Raw genomic sequence first — 14,915 nt, forward strand, 5'->3', positions numbered from 1 at the left:
CAAATTCAATATATCAATGTCTTTCAAGTGTTTTTCCCCTTTTTTACTTGATGATTTCTTGATTTATTTATTTTTTTTTTAATTTGATTTTAATTATAATTTTCTCTATGACTCTGTTCCATTGTCGCACAATGTTGCCCTGAGGCAACGAAAAAATATTTTTGGGTTGGGGGAGGGTGGGGGGAATTATTATTATTATTTTATCAATAAAATGTTCCCAAATGAACCAAAAAAATATGTGGAACATTTTTTTTTTTCATGTGCCATCAACATGTGTGCAGTAGAGGTTTAAAATGTTATTCCTGTAATAGCAAAGTTACATTTTCAGCAGCCTTCAGTCACATGATCCTTCAGAAATCATTCTAATATGCAGATTTGGTGCACGAAAAACATTTATTTAGATAAACTGCTAAACGTTTTTGTGGAAATTGACTTTTTGATGAACAGAAAGTTCAAAAGAACAGCATTTATTAGAAATAGACATCTTTTGCAACATTATGAATATCTTTACAGTCACTTTTCACCAAATTTCCTTGCCGAATACAAGACTATAGAACGAAAAGTGACAGTAAAGACATTCATAACAACATTAATTTCTGTGCACTTGAGAGGTGGGTTCAAAGTCCGCCATGCTGGTGACGTCACTCGTAAGGGAATGAATGAAGCGTCATCTTTCAGGATCAGCTTCTGCAGCGCGAGGCCTCACTGCACGCGCAAACACAACATTACATAGGACTAACTACATTTATTAACCTCCAAATCATAACATATAAACGCAAGACAATGTGGAGCGCCGGAGCGGTGAGTTTTGTGCTAATCGCGTGTTTCTCCTGCGCGTCGGTGAGCGCGGACGGGCTGGTGAACGAGGACGTGAAGCGCACGCTGGATCTGAGCACTCACCTCGCGAAGATAACAGCGGAGATTCAGCTCGCGAATCACGGATCCTCGCGAGTGCACAGTTTCACGCTCGCGCTGGAGGCCGAGCTCGCGCCGCATCTGGCCTTCATCGGTGCTTCTGTGAGTAAAGGAAATGATGAATTAATATGCAAGGAGGCAGGAGTGGGTGATACCGGAGGCTCTTTACTAGCTATCACTTAATTTGTTCTCTTTTTAGCTGCAACTTATTCATTTCGGACTGTTTCGTGCGTATTAAATTATTTCTGAAACTTATTTTTGACATGGAGACAATAGGGAGTGCAACTTTTCATATACTGTAGCCTAAGCTAGCTGCATAATTCCGCTTGATTTGTACATTTGCACATATTTTGGCAAGGTTTATCTCAAACAAGGTAGTTATGATGTAATGTTGGTTCGAAAAAATCATTCAAGTGAATTATGATGTTATGCACATATCATTATTGAAAGTGTTATGTCTAGTACTTAGCATTAGCAGTGGGTGTGCAGCGCACTTCCGCTTTGCTCTGTCAGTGCCAAGCGTGACACGTAAGCTCTGGATGCACACTTCACTTCCGTGCTGTATCACTACAGAAACATGAATCTAGCGTCATTTAATAAAATCTTTGATTTCTTGCTTAAATGTGTAACGTTACATAAGCAGCAGATATGCGTTTGGCAGACAGTGAATCCACATATCAAGAGCTCATTTGCAGGTAGTTGACTTTGACCTGTAAGCAAAGAGCTTGTTTTTAAGCTTCAGCAAAATTTAGGGTCATGGATTTGCCCTGTTTTTCTTACTTTAGATTCTGCATGTTAAGAAGTTTCTGGTTATAATAGCAAGTTTTTTTTTTTTTAATCTTCACCAGGTAAAGGGGGAGGAAGATGAAGATGAAAGCCTAGAGCTGAAAGAGAAAACTATCCATGGACAGAGGTAAACACTGGGGCAAAGTATTAAAGGGATAGTTCACCTTAAAATGAATATGTGATGTTTATCTGCTTACCCCCAGGGCATCCAAGATGTAGGTGACTTTGTTTCTTCAGTAGAACACAAATGATGATTTTTAACTCCAACCGTTGCCATCTGTCAGTCAAATAATGCGTGTCAATGGGAACTTCGTCTATAAGAGTAAAAAAAAAAACACGACAGACAAATCCAAATTAAACCCTGCGGCTCGTGACGACACATTGATGTCCTAAGACATGAAATGATCGGTTTGTGTGAGAAACCGAACAGTATTTATATAATTTTTACCTCTAAAACACCACTATGTCCAACTCCGTTCAGCACTCGCGCTTATACTTCAATGAGTGCTAGACATTACTTCAGTTGTCAGAGCGCAATCAGACCACACTAAGCGAGTGCTGAACGCAGTTGGACATAGTGGTGTTTTAGAGGTAAAAATGATATAAATACTGTTCGGTTTCTCACACAAACCGATCATTTCGTGTCTTAGGACATCAATGTGCCGTCACGAGCCACAGGGTTTGATTTGGACTTGTCTGTGCATGGTTTTTTGACTCTTATAGATTGGTGTTCCCATTGACATGCATTATACGGCCGACAGACCGGCAACGGTTGGAGTTAAAAATCATCATTTGTGTTCTACTGAAGAAACAAAGTCACCTACATCTTGGATGCCCTGGGGGTAAGCAGATAAACATCACATATTCATTTCTGGGTGAACTATCCCTTTAAAGTCAGCAAGTTCATCTTTTCTTCCCTATTGTGACTTAAGCCCTGTTCACACCGCCAGCGACTTTGTCGCTGTATGTCGCTAGTTTCTGTATTGTGAAGTCGCTTGTGTGCGTTCCTAGTGCTGTCGCTCTAATGTCATTGGTAGACTGTACATCTGATCATATCTATAGAAAATGCAATCACAAATGATATAAAATTAAGAAATCATTCTAATTTGACTAGGAATTAGGTTTAAAATAATTAAAGATAACATTCTGCTGTTGTAGTGACTGCAGTGCTCAGTCCATTAAATCATTAAAGGATTAGTCCACTTTTAAATAAAATTTTCCTGATAATTTACTCACCCCAATGTCATCCAAGATGTTCATGTGTTTCTTTCGTCAGTCGAAAAGAAATTAAGGTTTTTGATGAAAACATTCCAGGATTTTTCTCCTTATAGTGGACTTCAAGTAGACTCCAGATGGTTGAAGGTCAAAATTACAGTTTCAGTGCAGCTTCAAAGGGCTTTAAACGATACCAGACGAGGAATAAGGGTCTTGTCTAGCGAAACGATCGGTCATTTTATAAAAAAAATACAACTGTATATGCTTTATATAAACAAATGATCCCCTTCCAAGTGCTTCCGCCAAAACCGCACTTTCGTATTCTTCAAAAAGCTTGCGCTGTATGTCCTACATCTTCCCTATTCTACTTACGGAAAAAATTGTAACTGCCGCTGCGTTTCGTTCCGTAAGGAGAATAATCCTGGAATGTTTTCATCAAAAACCTTAATTTACAAGACATGAACATCTTGGATGACATGGGGGTGAGTAAATTATCAGGAAAATTTTATTTGAAAGTGAACTAATCCTTTAACTAGATTAACGATCGATCTATTAACAAGTTAAACTCACTCATACTGTCAAATTACTAAAACTTCTTTCAAATTTGACAAATAATCAATTTTCTTGTCCCTAATAATCAACACAATGCAGGGGGAACTGTAATATGAACTGCAGCAGTGCTAAACTGCTCACAGCATCATATAATTAACAACACAAACTTATCAATGTATGAATGAAACTCACAAGACTGCTGACCACTTCTTTTCCATGCATCATTTTATTATATCCATGTATGTGCAGTCAAATCATATAAAACAGTGAAATCGCTCTGGAACTATTCGTGTCTGTCTTGCCTGCACTCGAGACAGTGACGTGAGCTCCAGAGAGCCTTCACTCCTATTGGTTGTCGCTCGCGAAATTCGCTTCTCATTTGCATAAAGTTGAAATTTCTGAACTTTTGTTGTGTGTCTCCCGTTGCTTGACATGCCTACATTCTGTTGCCAGTGGTCACTGTCGCTTGTGTCGCCGGAAGTCGCCAGCGCTCCATTGAAATGAATGGGATCCTGTCGCTTTGTTGCTGCTTGTCGCTGGCCGTGTGAATGGGGCTTTAGCCTATATCTGAGTAAAACTGGGACTTGATTTTTTTATGTCCATGGGGAATTGATTGGATGGTTGTGGTTTGCTATTGGTGGATCTAATGTGAGTGACAGGTTGCTCCTCCCTCGCACCAGTAAATGCGTCATCAGAGACGAGAAGTTATTTTAATTAAAGTATATGAGGGCACATGAATTTTCTTTATAATAAATACTGCAATAAATAATAAGAATTGTCAGTTTTTATTTCATGGTGACTTTAACATGTTCAGCATTACAAAAATCAGATTTAAATTAGGGCTGTACAATAATGGTTAAATTGATAATCACGATTATTTTGCTCAAGTTATGATTTATTTGTAATCATGATTGTTCTCATTTGAGACATTTCTTTTTGTATTTCATCGGAATTAATCATCGTGAGCACACTTCAAGAGAACGTCAGCTCATAAGCAGGGTTTATATAGTTTTCTTCTGATTTACTGTATTTATCATTTACTTAAATGCTTTTTACCAGTGGTCTGCCCAAGGCATTTTTTAATTATCAGTATTGACCGTTACCTTTTTCTGTTTGGCTGATAAGTGCCATGAGCTGGACTTTTATTTTGACTTAAATTGTTGACATAATTTGATATTTTTGGAATTAATATTCGGTTTTAGCTTTTGAGAGAGGCTTCTTAAAGTTTTGATAATTTAGAAAGTAACAGTCGACCGATATATATATATTTTTTTTTCTTTTTTTTTTTTTCATGTTCGCAGTGCATTAACTAATGTTAACAAATGCAACTTTTGATTTTAATAATGTATTAGTAAATGTTGAAATTAACATTATCGAAGATTAATAAATGCTGTAGTAGTATTGTTAATTCTTAGTTCATGTTAACTCGGTGCTTCCCACACATAGACTTCACTTGGGCGGGCCGCCCACGTATAATAACGGCCGCCCAAGTATATTCGGAGACACATTTTTGCTTTTATTATTTTTTATCCTCTTATACTTTCATATCCGCGCAAGATAATGAAACCATCCGCGATCGATTAACTAGTCGTTTCGTACCTGCTCATTATGTGTACGTCAGAACTGTTTACTCCCACTAACATTCAAACGGGCGCTGCATTTTGCAAAGTCACAAGGGGGCGCTGTTGCGCGTTCTACAAGCTCGCGCAACAGTGCTTCAGACCGCTTCAAAGTGATTCTCAATCAATGAAAAGCGCAGATTTATGCCAAGCGATTGCTAATGAACTCAAGTTGATGAATTATTACAATTCTACTTTATGGCCTTTATATAAAATGTTTTAGACGATTGTAAGAATCTGAAGGATCAGCCTGCAATAGTACAGACATTTCAAAATAAGAGTCCCGGTGTATTTCAGGTTTGTTTATAATTAAAAGTCACACGCTTTTTCTTTTGGGCATTATTGGTATTTTGGTTACACTATAAATTGTATTTAATTTGATTTCCATTTAATTCATAGTAAATTATTGTAGTCTCCCCCACAGAAAGAAAAGACTAAGACCATTATTTGACACGTATATTATTCATTTTATAAATTTTACTAGTAAAATCTGTGTCCCATTCACTGAGAGAAACACTATATGACAGCAAGGAGAACATAGGAAAATGTAAACCATTTAAATGCTGTAATTTTGCATAATTTACAATGCATAATAATGCATAATATTAGTATGTAATTAAATGTAATATGTTATTTAATTAAAATTAATTTCAATAAATAAAAATACTGTTAAAAATCACACATTGTTTGTTTATCACACGTAGTAGACCATTTTTGTGCCGTGGGTAATAGGAGGATTTTTCGCCCGGCTACCACCGCAAGTATATTTCAAACCTGTGGGAAGCACTGAAATTTGTTAACTAATGATAAATAATGAAACTTTATTGTAAGGTGTTACCCTGATTCCCTTAAAGGGGTGGTTCACTTTCTTTTTTTTTTTTTTTCCTATGCTTGATTGTGTTTAACATGTCTTAATGCTTTGTTTTTAAAAATGCCTTATTTTTCATATGTTTTACCTTTTATTCTACACTGCTGTTTCCCTTCTCTTAAAAACGCTCCCTTCTCCTTCAAAAATACGCAATAGACTGAGATTGGTTAGCTGGCACATTGTGTAGTGTGAGTCGCTGTCCAGAACACGTTGTCACGATTCACATTTTTCGGAAACGCCACGCCCCTTACCATTACAGGCCAACGTCGCATTTGCTTCGGTGGAAATGTAAATAATGGCGTCAATATTGCCGTATCAATTTAAGAGAAGAGCTCTGTTTTGGGAATTTAAACTCATGACATTTGGCAACACAAGCATTAAAAGTTCACAGAGGCTTGTTGTAATTTCAGGATAAATAACCAGTGGGCTAATATCCCGGATGATTATGCTTATTCGAATGAAATAATAATCGCGATTGCAATTAAAATGACAAAAAGTTACACGTGGGCTATGAGAGACTCTCCTCTTTGTGTATGTAGGCATGTTTCCTCTTCTTGGAGATGTATATATCATTTACAGCTCCAACTTGTTTGCTTTCCCCTCCTGCAGTGGCAAATTCTTCGAGGCACAGTTACCATCTTCTCTGGCGCCGGGTGCTAAACTGCGGGTTAAGGTTGAGACGGTGTTCAGTCACGTGCTGAAGCCTTTCCCCACCCAGATCACCCAGGCCGAGCGACAGCTGGTGGTCTTCCAGGGGAACCACTACCTGTACTCCCCGTACCCCACCCGCTCCCAGACCACCCGTGTTCGCCTGGCCTCCAAAACCGTGGAGAGCTATACCAAACTGGGCAACCCCAGCAAGAGCGACGAGGTCATTGAGTATGGACCATTCAAAGATGTACCTCCCTTCAGCCAGGTGACTGACCACAATAGTCATTCTGTTGTGTAGTAATATACTTCAAACAGTGTGAATAAATGATAGTGTTGAAGCATCATGTGTCAAAACAAACACCACGAGGCGTCAGTGATAGTTTTTACTGTGTAATGACGCCAGTTCCTTCTCAGCTGCTCCCGCAAGAGAAGCAAAAATTGATATTCATGTGTGGACCACTACTTTGAACAGTTGTGTATAACCTTTTGGTTTGTAGGATGCCATGAAGATCCACTATGAGAACAACACACCCTTCCTTACCATCAGCAGCATCACTCGAACCATCGAGGTCTCTCACTGGGGCAACATCGCCGTTGAGGAAACCATCGATCTGAGACACACTGGTGCCTACCTGAAGGGGCCTTTTTCCCGCTATGACTACCAGAGACAGTCTGATAGTGGCATTTCCTCAGTCAAATCTTTTAAGGTGTCTTAAAACTCTTATTTATTTATTTTATTTTTTTAACTCTTTAAAGAATTTCACAAAATGACTGCTGGTCTAACATGATGGTTTAGCTAAAGGTGGCAACTTGGTCAGGGGTTCAGGGGTGGAATTCAATTTTAACTTGAAAGGGTTAGTTGAAAATTCTATCATTAATTACTCAATACCCTCACGTCGTCCCAAACCTATAAGACATTCATTCATCTTCGGAACACAAATGAAGATCTTTTCAACGAAATCTCCATTAACAGCCTATGCAACTACCACTTTCAAGCCCCAGAAAGGTAGAAAAGACATTAAAATAATCCATGTGACTACAGTGGTTTAACCTCAGTTCTGTAAAGTGATGCGAGTGCTGTTTTTGCATTTTGCAAAAAAAAAAAAAAAAACAACATAATTTACAAAATATTCATCTTCAACAGTTCACAAAAGCAGCGTCTGCTCTCACGTCAACACAACACACATGCATCATGCTCTTGTGAAGGCATGTTGGAGATTAATGTTTTGTAAATAAAGTGGTAAATTGCGTCACTTAATAAAATTGAGGTTAAACCACTTGTCTCACACATGGAGTACTTTAATGATGTCTTTACTACCTTTCTAGGGCTTGAAAGTGGTAGTTTCGTAGGCTGTCTATGAAGGGACAGAAAGCTCTCAGAATTCATTAAAAATATCTTCATTTGTGTTCCGAAGATGAACGAAAGTCTTACGGATTTGGAATGACATGAGGATGAGTAATTAATCACAGAATTTTCATTTTTGGTTGAACTATTCCTTTAAATTAAGATTAAACCGGTTGAAGTAGAGGAAGCTTGACAACCATGTGGCACTTTGGTTTGGTGTTCTTCAACTTATCTATTTTGTCTCCCTGCAGACCATCCTCCCAGCCTCTGCTCAGGATGTGTACTACCGCGATGAGATCGGGAACATCTCCACCTCTCACCTCCAAGTTCTAGATGATTCCGTAGAGGTTGAAATCCGTCCCCGTTTCCCATTGTTCGGTGGCTGGAAAACACATTACTACATTGGTTATAATCTTCCCAGCTATGAATATCTCTATAATCTGGGTGTGTGTCTGATTTATCAAGTTGACAGATTAGAAACATTTTCCTTAAATTGAAAGTCATTATAATTTTATGCATCCATTTGTTCTTTAGGAGATCAGTATGCCCTGAAGATGCGTCTGGTCGATCATGTCTATGATGATCAGGTTATTGACCAGCTAACTGTGAAACTGATCCTTCCTGAAGGAGCCAGGTGAGCATCTGATGTGCACTAGCATTACATCTCAATCAAAATTGTTTACTTGCATACAAAGTTTCATTTGGACACTTACAAGTAGTATAAATATGAAATACACAATTGCTTTGAAAATCTTGACTGTTACTTTGTTGGTCTCCTAGAAATATCCACATGGACACTCCCTACCCCATCACCCGCAGTCAGGACGAGCTCCATTACACTTACCTGGACACCTTTGGCAGACCTGTGCTGGTGGCCACCAAGAATAATCTGGTTGGAGCAGCACATTCAGGACGTTGTGGTAATTTCAGACTTTCATAGGAGACCAACAGGGTCATTTTGAATGATGTTAAAGCTCTTGGAAGCATACAGAACATCTGTAAAGCATCGTCTTCCTCAACTTCCCCAAGTACAATCCTGTTTTATCATCTTATATTTATTACAGCAGTGCTGAGAAAATATGTGCTGAACATTTTATTTTCATATTATAGAGTCTGGTCTAGATAAGCATGGAGGGATAAGAGTGCCTCTTAAATAAAAGGAAAGTTTTAGGCCCGGTTTCACAGACAGGGCTTAGACTAAGCCAGGATAAGGTCTTCGTTCAATTAGGGTATTTAAGTAGCTTTCATAAACGTATCCTAGAAAAAAACATTACTGGTGTGCATCCTGAGACAAAACAATAACACCAAACTGATTTTTAAATATAAATTAAAAGGTTTTAATTTAAATGCACCAATTTGTCACTGACACTTAAGACATTTTTATTTTTGAATTAACACAATTAATTTTTTTTTAAACCATCGATTATTTTGTAAACGCTTTTTTTTTTCAGCGTCGCGTCATTTTACGTCACTAAAGGGAGTCGTTCGCCGAGCTCCGTGTTGATTCAGTGCAGAGTAGGTTGATATTCAGTGACAGCGGTCGTGAATCAGTGTGTTTTCGGTAGTTTTTGTATTTTATTTATCATCGTCATGGTAAATTATTGTGTTTGTGGGGGCTGCACAAACTTCAGCCTGTCAGGACATCGAGTCCAGAGGTTTAATAACAAGAAGGACTGTGCTATCTTCCATGCCGGTGTGTGTTTTGTGCAGGTGAAGAGACGGGACTTCCCTTCTCCATCTGCTTCGATAAACGCGTTCATTATAAACCGGAGGATTATCATCCCGGCGATATGACAGAGTTCATCATTGTAATACTTCTGTAAATGATTATATTAAATGAATAAACGTACACACGCGATGCTTCTTCACCGTTTTTAGTTGAATCAATTTCAACACTGATGAATACAAATTGTTCACAAATACATACTGTCTCACACTCACACAAAACAGTTTTGAATTATGTACTGGTAATGTACTCCAATTTCATTCATGCCATGTATATAAACTTGACTGTAAACGTATAGCCTATACATTCAAGTTCACACAACTACATAATCATATGCATGTCATATGCATCCCAACACTATCAGTGATCGGCACGGAATAAACTCATAACACAGAATTAATGAAATAACATTTACAATTTCCTCAGCGTCCGAATTGTCATTGCGATCCATTGTTTTCCTATTGTTTATATTGATCGCGCTCCCTTCAGTTACGTCACTTCCGATTTGGCATTTTTCAGATGCGGAAGTAAAATTTTCTCACAAAAAAACGACTCCAGAAGCCTAATTAGCATATTTATACATGTTTTTTCAAGAAAATCTATTTCATACATTATTTTTTCTATACATTGAATCACTGAAGCTCTAACCTGCAATATGCCCTTTAAATGTAATTTAAGTAAAGAAAAAAAATTAATGTAAAAAATGTAAAACTGTCTTTCATATTCTCATATATGTATGTGTATGTGTGTGTGTGTATATATATATATATATATATATATATATATATATATATATATATATATATATATATATATATTTTTTTTTTTTTTTTTATTTATTTTTTTAATTTACTTTTCCATAGTATAATATAAAGTAGGGTTGTGATGAGATCTTGTGCCAAGAGTTTCTCGGCTGTCTTGCGATAACGCCATGGCAGAGCGTGGGCTTGAAATTAGCATACAATGACACTGCTACATTTAAATTACATTACGCCTCCACTGTAGTTTTGCTTTTTAATAGAAATAAAAACCATTTAATTCAGTTGGATAACGGACGCTTCAATTTTAAACTATTGTAAAGTCTGCTCCGCTCATCCAGCACGAGCTGCAGAGTCGCACACAGTGCAGAAGGAATCACAGTTCACTGATCACGTGGCGAGAGTAAGATGAGATAACTGACAAGACCATGGCGGAGAATTTGTTGGGCAACAGAGCACAAGCGTCTGATAAATGCGTGCAAATTAAGCTACATAACAATAGCCTGTCTCCCAATATCAAACCTATCTTAGGTTGTGCTGTGTAGTTGTGACCACCTCTTAGCTCTGGTCTCTGTTTGCACTTAAGACTAAGAATAAACTGTGTTTTGTGTTATTTATGTTTGTTATGTATACTGTTTTTATTTCTGTGTTCAGTTTGTGGTAAAGGAGTTCAGTTAGGAGGTCACACACAGCCTCAGTCAGACATTCTGGAAGCTCATAATTCATGTACAGTAAGGTCTGAAGAGACTCATGTGAAATGCAGGAGAGAAGTCAGTCAGTTGAGTTTGTGGCAAAACCTTTTACAGCGCTTGAGTTCTGTTGTTTTTCAATGCATATAATTCATACTCAGAACGTAGAACTGAAATGTCATTCATTACAAGATGATTAGTTAAAACATTTCAAAATGCACCTGCTGACTATTTTTCGAGTCACAATTTTTTTTCATTGAGAATTTCTTAAAAATAATGTGCAAAAATCTTGTCTTGTTCTGTTCTCGTGAACTCAGTCTCGCTTCGTCTCGTCTCATGAGCTAAATGTCTCATAACACCCCTAATATAAAGCTATAAAAAAAAAAATCTAACTACAATATTGAACAGTATTCTTTTATTATTCACTGCAGTTCTTCTTTGCCTCTAAAGTACAGGTGCATCTGTTCAGCAAACCTTCCTTAAAATTTTTCCAATGGAACTGAAGTGCATGCAAAGCGTGAAAGTGCCAAAAATGTCTTATGGAGGCAGTGTCCGCATTAGTTTGCTTGGGCAAAAAGTGTCAAGTATAAACCCTCTGTTTTTCTCATTAGGTTCACTACAACTTCAATAAGATCCTGATGCTGCAGGAGCCATTGTTAGTGGTGGGAGCGTTCTACATCCTCTTTTTCACTGTCATCATCTACGTGCGCCTCGACTTCTCCATCACCAAGGTGCGCCAGGAGCACACAGTAATGTTAATCTGACATCTTCACAGTCATTTCTTTAACTAAGCTTTCTGCTTCCTCATTTCCTTTGCTAGGATCCAGCAGCAGAGGTGCGTATGAAGGTGGCCTCCATCACCGAGCAGGTCTTGACTCTGGTCAACAAGCGTCTAGGTCTGTACCGCCACATGGATGAAGTTGTGAACCGCTATAAGCAATCCCGGGATACCGGAGCACTGAACAGCGGCCGCAAGACCCTGGAGGCCGAACACCGAACCCTCACCAGTGACATCACTGCTTTACAAGCCCGTCTCAAAGCAGAGGGCTCCGATCTGGCTGAAAAAGTAGCGTCAATCTCTTTTTTCTTTTTCTTTTTTTTTTAAACATTATTTCAGAATGTTTAAGCTGGTGGTCTTAATGGTTTTTCATCTCTCTGCCTGCAGGTTGGTGAGATACAGAAGCTGGACGGCCAGCTGAAGGATCTAGTGTGCCGATCCTGTCAGGAAGCCGAGCGGCTGGTGGCCGGAAAGGTGAAGAAGGATGCCTACATCGACTCGGATAAAAACCTGGCAGGCAAGAGGCAAGAGCTGGTCAGCCGCATCGACAGCCTCCTGGACGCCTTGTAAATCAAACATCAGATGTCCATTCTTCAGCCGGGCCATGAAACAGCCACCGCCCTCGAAACAGTCACACGGACTGGCAGACCAACAGTGTACACTCATACAATATGCATCATTCTGTGAACATCATGTTGGTGCCTTTGTAGGATGTGCATGTTGTTTTGTGTTGCTGAATATGTGTGTGTGATTGTGGAAGAGGGTTCCGTGTGTGTGTTCTTGGATGCAGAATTTTTTTTTTGTTGCTGAATGTCAGATGCAGTCTTCATTATCACAGTCCACCAACCTGCTTACTTTTCAGAGTTTTTGGAATCGGGTTTGAATTTAAATTCAATTAGTTCCACAACCCCTCATAGTAATCTCACCTGAAAAACGCTGCACTTACTGTTTCCAAAAAAAAAAAAAAAAAAAAAAAAAGAGAGAGAATGATCTACCCTCATCCTAAAACACAAGTATGGAACATCAGGTGCTGAAATCGTTGACATTGATATCATGTTTGCAAATTTTCTATTGGGTTTTTATTTCTCACATTTTTGTATCATTTTGATTTTTTTTTTTTTGTAAGTGATGTACTTCAGTTCCACAGTGAATGACATGAATGAGATTGATTTTTGAATTTGCTGGTGAAATATTTTCAGTCCGTAAATAAACAAGGGGTTTAAAACCGGACCGGTGATCTCATTTATTTTACTATAAGAGTCTTTGCAAAGTGAAGCATTTCTATTTCAAAATGTTCAGGCCATTAGGCACCTGATTAATTCATTAATTTAGCAGTTTTAAATTCTATCATTTAAGTTCTTGTCCATAAATGTTTAGTTTCCCCCAGAATAAATTATATATTTGAGCTGTGTCCTGTTCTTAAGGCAAAACTACAAGCAGAATTAATTTGTAGCAAATTAACACAAATATTTCGTCACTTAAAACTAAAATTTAAGACAATACAAAGTTCTAAAACAGATTCTTTTTAATTGTATAAAAACTAATAAACCCTTTTTTGACAAAAGACTGACAATTGCAAATCAGATCTGTTGGTAATTTGCATATTATAAAAATGTAATTCAATCACAAAGTATGAATTTATGATTTTTCTTTGTGTGTGGGTGTATATTTTTAGATTTTATGGTGTAGTCTGTGCATCCAAGTTGAAGTTTAATCTGGATCAGTTATCTAGATTTGGAAATCCCATGTTTTGCTATCTAGGATGAGCTAAGGTTGTTTTTGTTTTTGTTTTCTACAGAATTTGTTCAAAGTCAGAGTTGGAAACGAGTTGAAATGTTTTCCTACAGATTTTGCATGTATGCAAATTGTATAATATCCAATGCACACATTTCTAGTAATTGTGCAGTTAATTGTCATTATTTTCAGAAAGTTTTTGAATATTTTTCCTCTCCCTAAATTTGTCACTACCAAAACACGATGAATAACTTAATAAGGAGGGTTACATTGACCTATTAAGATTTTGTTTACATCTACCTTGTAAATGTATTTCTTTGCTATTTTTTAAAAAAAGTTTTCACAGGTAAATCAATAACAATTACAATTTTAACAATATTTCAAGTCTAATTTATGAGATTTGTTGTACTTTTAATCCAATCTTTCTTTGTAAAAGGCATACAGTTTATCATACTGACTTCAAAGTTATTAGCTTGAATATTTATTAGTTTAAATATACATTGAACCAAACACTATAATAGCATCTTATTTTTGACAAAACGTCCCATGTTTCGGTCATGACTGCACATTTTCCGTATAGTGACAGTAATGTGTAGTGACCACATCACATTACAGAATTTTAACTCGTACTAGAACACTACTAAAACATATTAAAATACTAATGATTTGCATAACTGCACTAAAATTTGTAAAATTTTAAAATAAATCTTTAAAATTTCCCCCAAAATAAATGATTTATGTGTTCCCTTTTGTCACTACCAAAACAATGATGGCATGTTTCGGTAGTGACAATCTTCGATACTTTTGAGCCTAGCTCAAAGACGCTAATCAGCACATGGTTAGTTAGCACAGTTTTGCACAGTTGTACACAGAAAAATAAAAAAATATATATCGAATGAGACTCAAAAAACGATGTCACAACCGAACCTTTACCACGTTTCGGTAGTGACAATTTTAGACACTTTTGAGCCTAGCTCAAAGATGCTAATCACATGGTTACCTAGCACAGTTCTGAACAGTTGTACGCAGAAAAAAAAAAAAAAAAAAAGTGGAATAACACCCAAAAAAATTTGTTTAATGGCGGAAAAAAGGTGTTTTGTAGTGATGTTCCTTAGTGACACAGATTTTCAGACTGTTGAACATTTAACTCAAAATGATGGTTCCTCTCTACTATGAAAGAGAGGCTATGAGAGGGAGGGACACAGGAATATTTCCTAATAAAAAAATGTAGAAGTGTGGTTAAAATCAGTCTAAAGTACTAAAAAAAGTTTTAAACAAC

General features: G+C 37.3%; 1 protein-coding gene across 1 annotated transcript; it reads left to right on the forward strand.

Annotated features, from left to right (window-relative positions):
• The first annotated feature begins 629 nt into the window (after positions 1-629).
• On the forward strand, positions 630-13,132 carry rpn1 (ribophorin I). Its single transcript, XM_048172745.1, is given in 11 exon segments — positions 630-1,017; positions 1,764-1,828; positions 6,565-6,871; positions 7,104-7,313; positions 8,203-8,395; positions 8,486-8,585; positions 8,732-8,846; positions 8,848-8,871; positions 11,736-11,855; positions 11,945-12,190; positions 12,290-13,132. Coding segments are annotated over 11 exon segments (1,797 nt in total). The 5' UTR covers positions 630-783; the 3' UTR covers positions 12,473-13,132.
• Positions 13,133-14,915: the final 1,783 nt, after the last annotated feature.

The sequence above is a fragment of the Megalobrama amblycephala genome, linkage group LG21 (assembly GCF_018812025.1).
Source record: "Megalobrama amblycephala isolate DHTTF-2021 linkage group LG21, ASM1881202v1, whole genome shotgun sequence".
NCBI lineage: Eukaryota > Metazoa > Chordata > Actinopteri > Cypriniformes > Xenocyprididae > Megalobrama > Megalobrama amblycephala.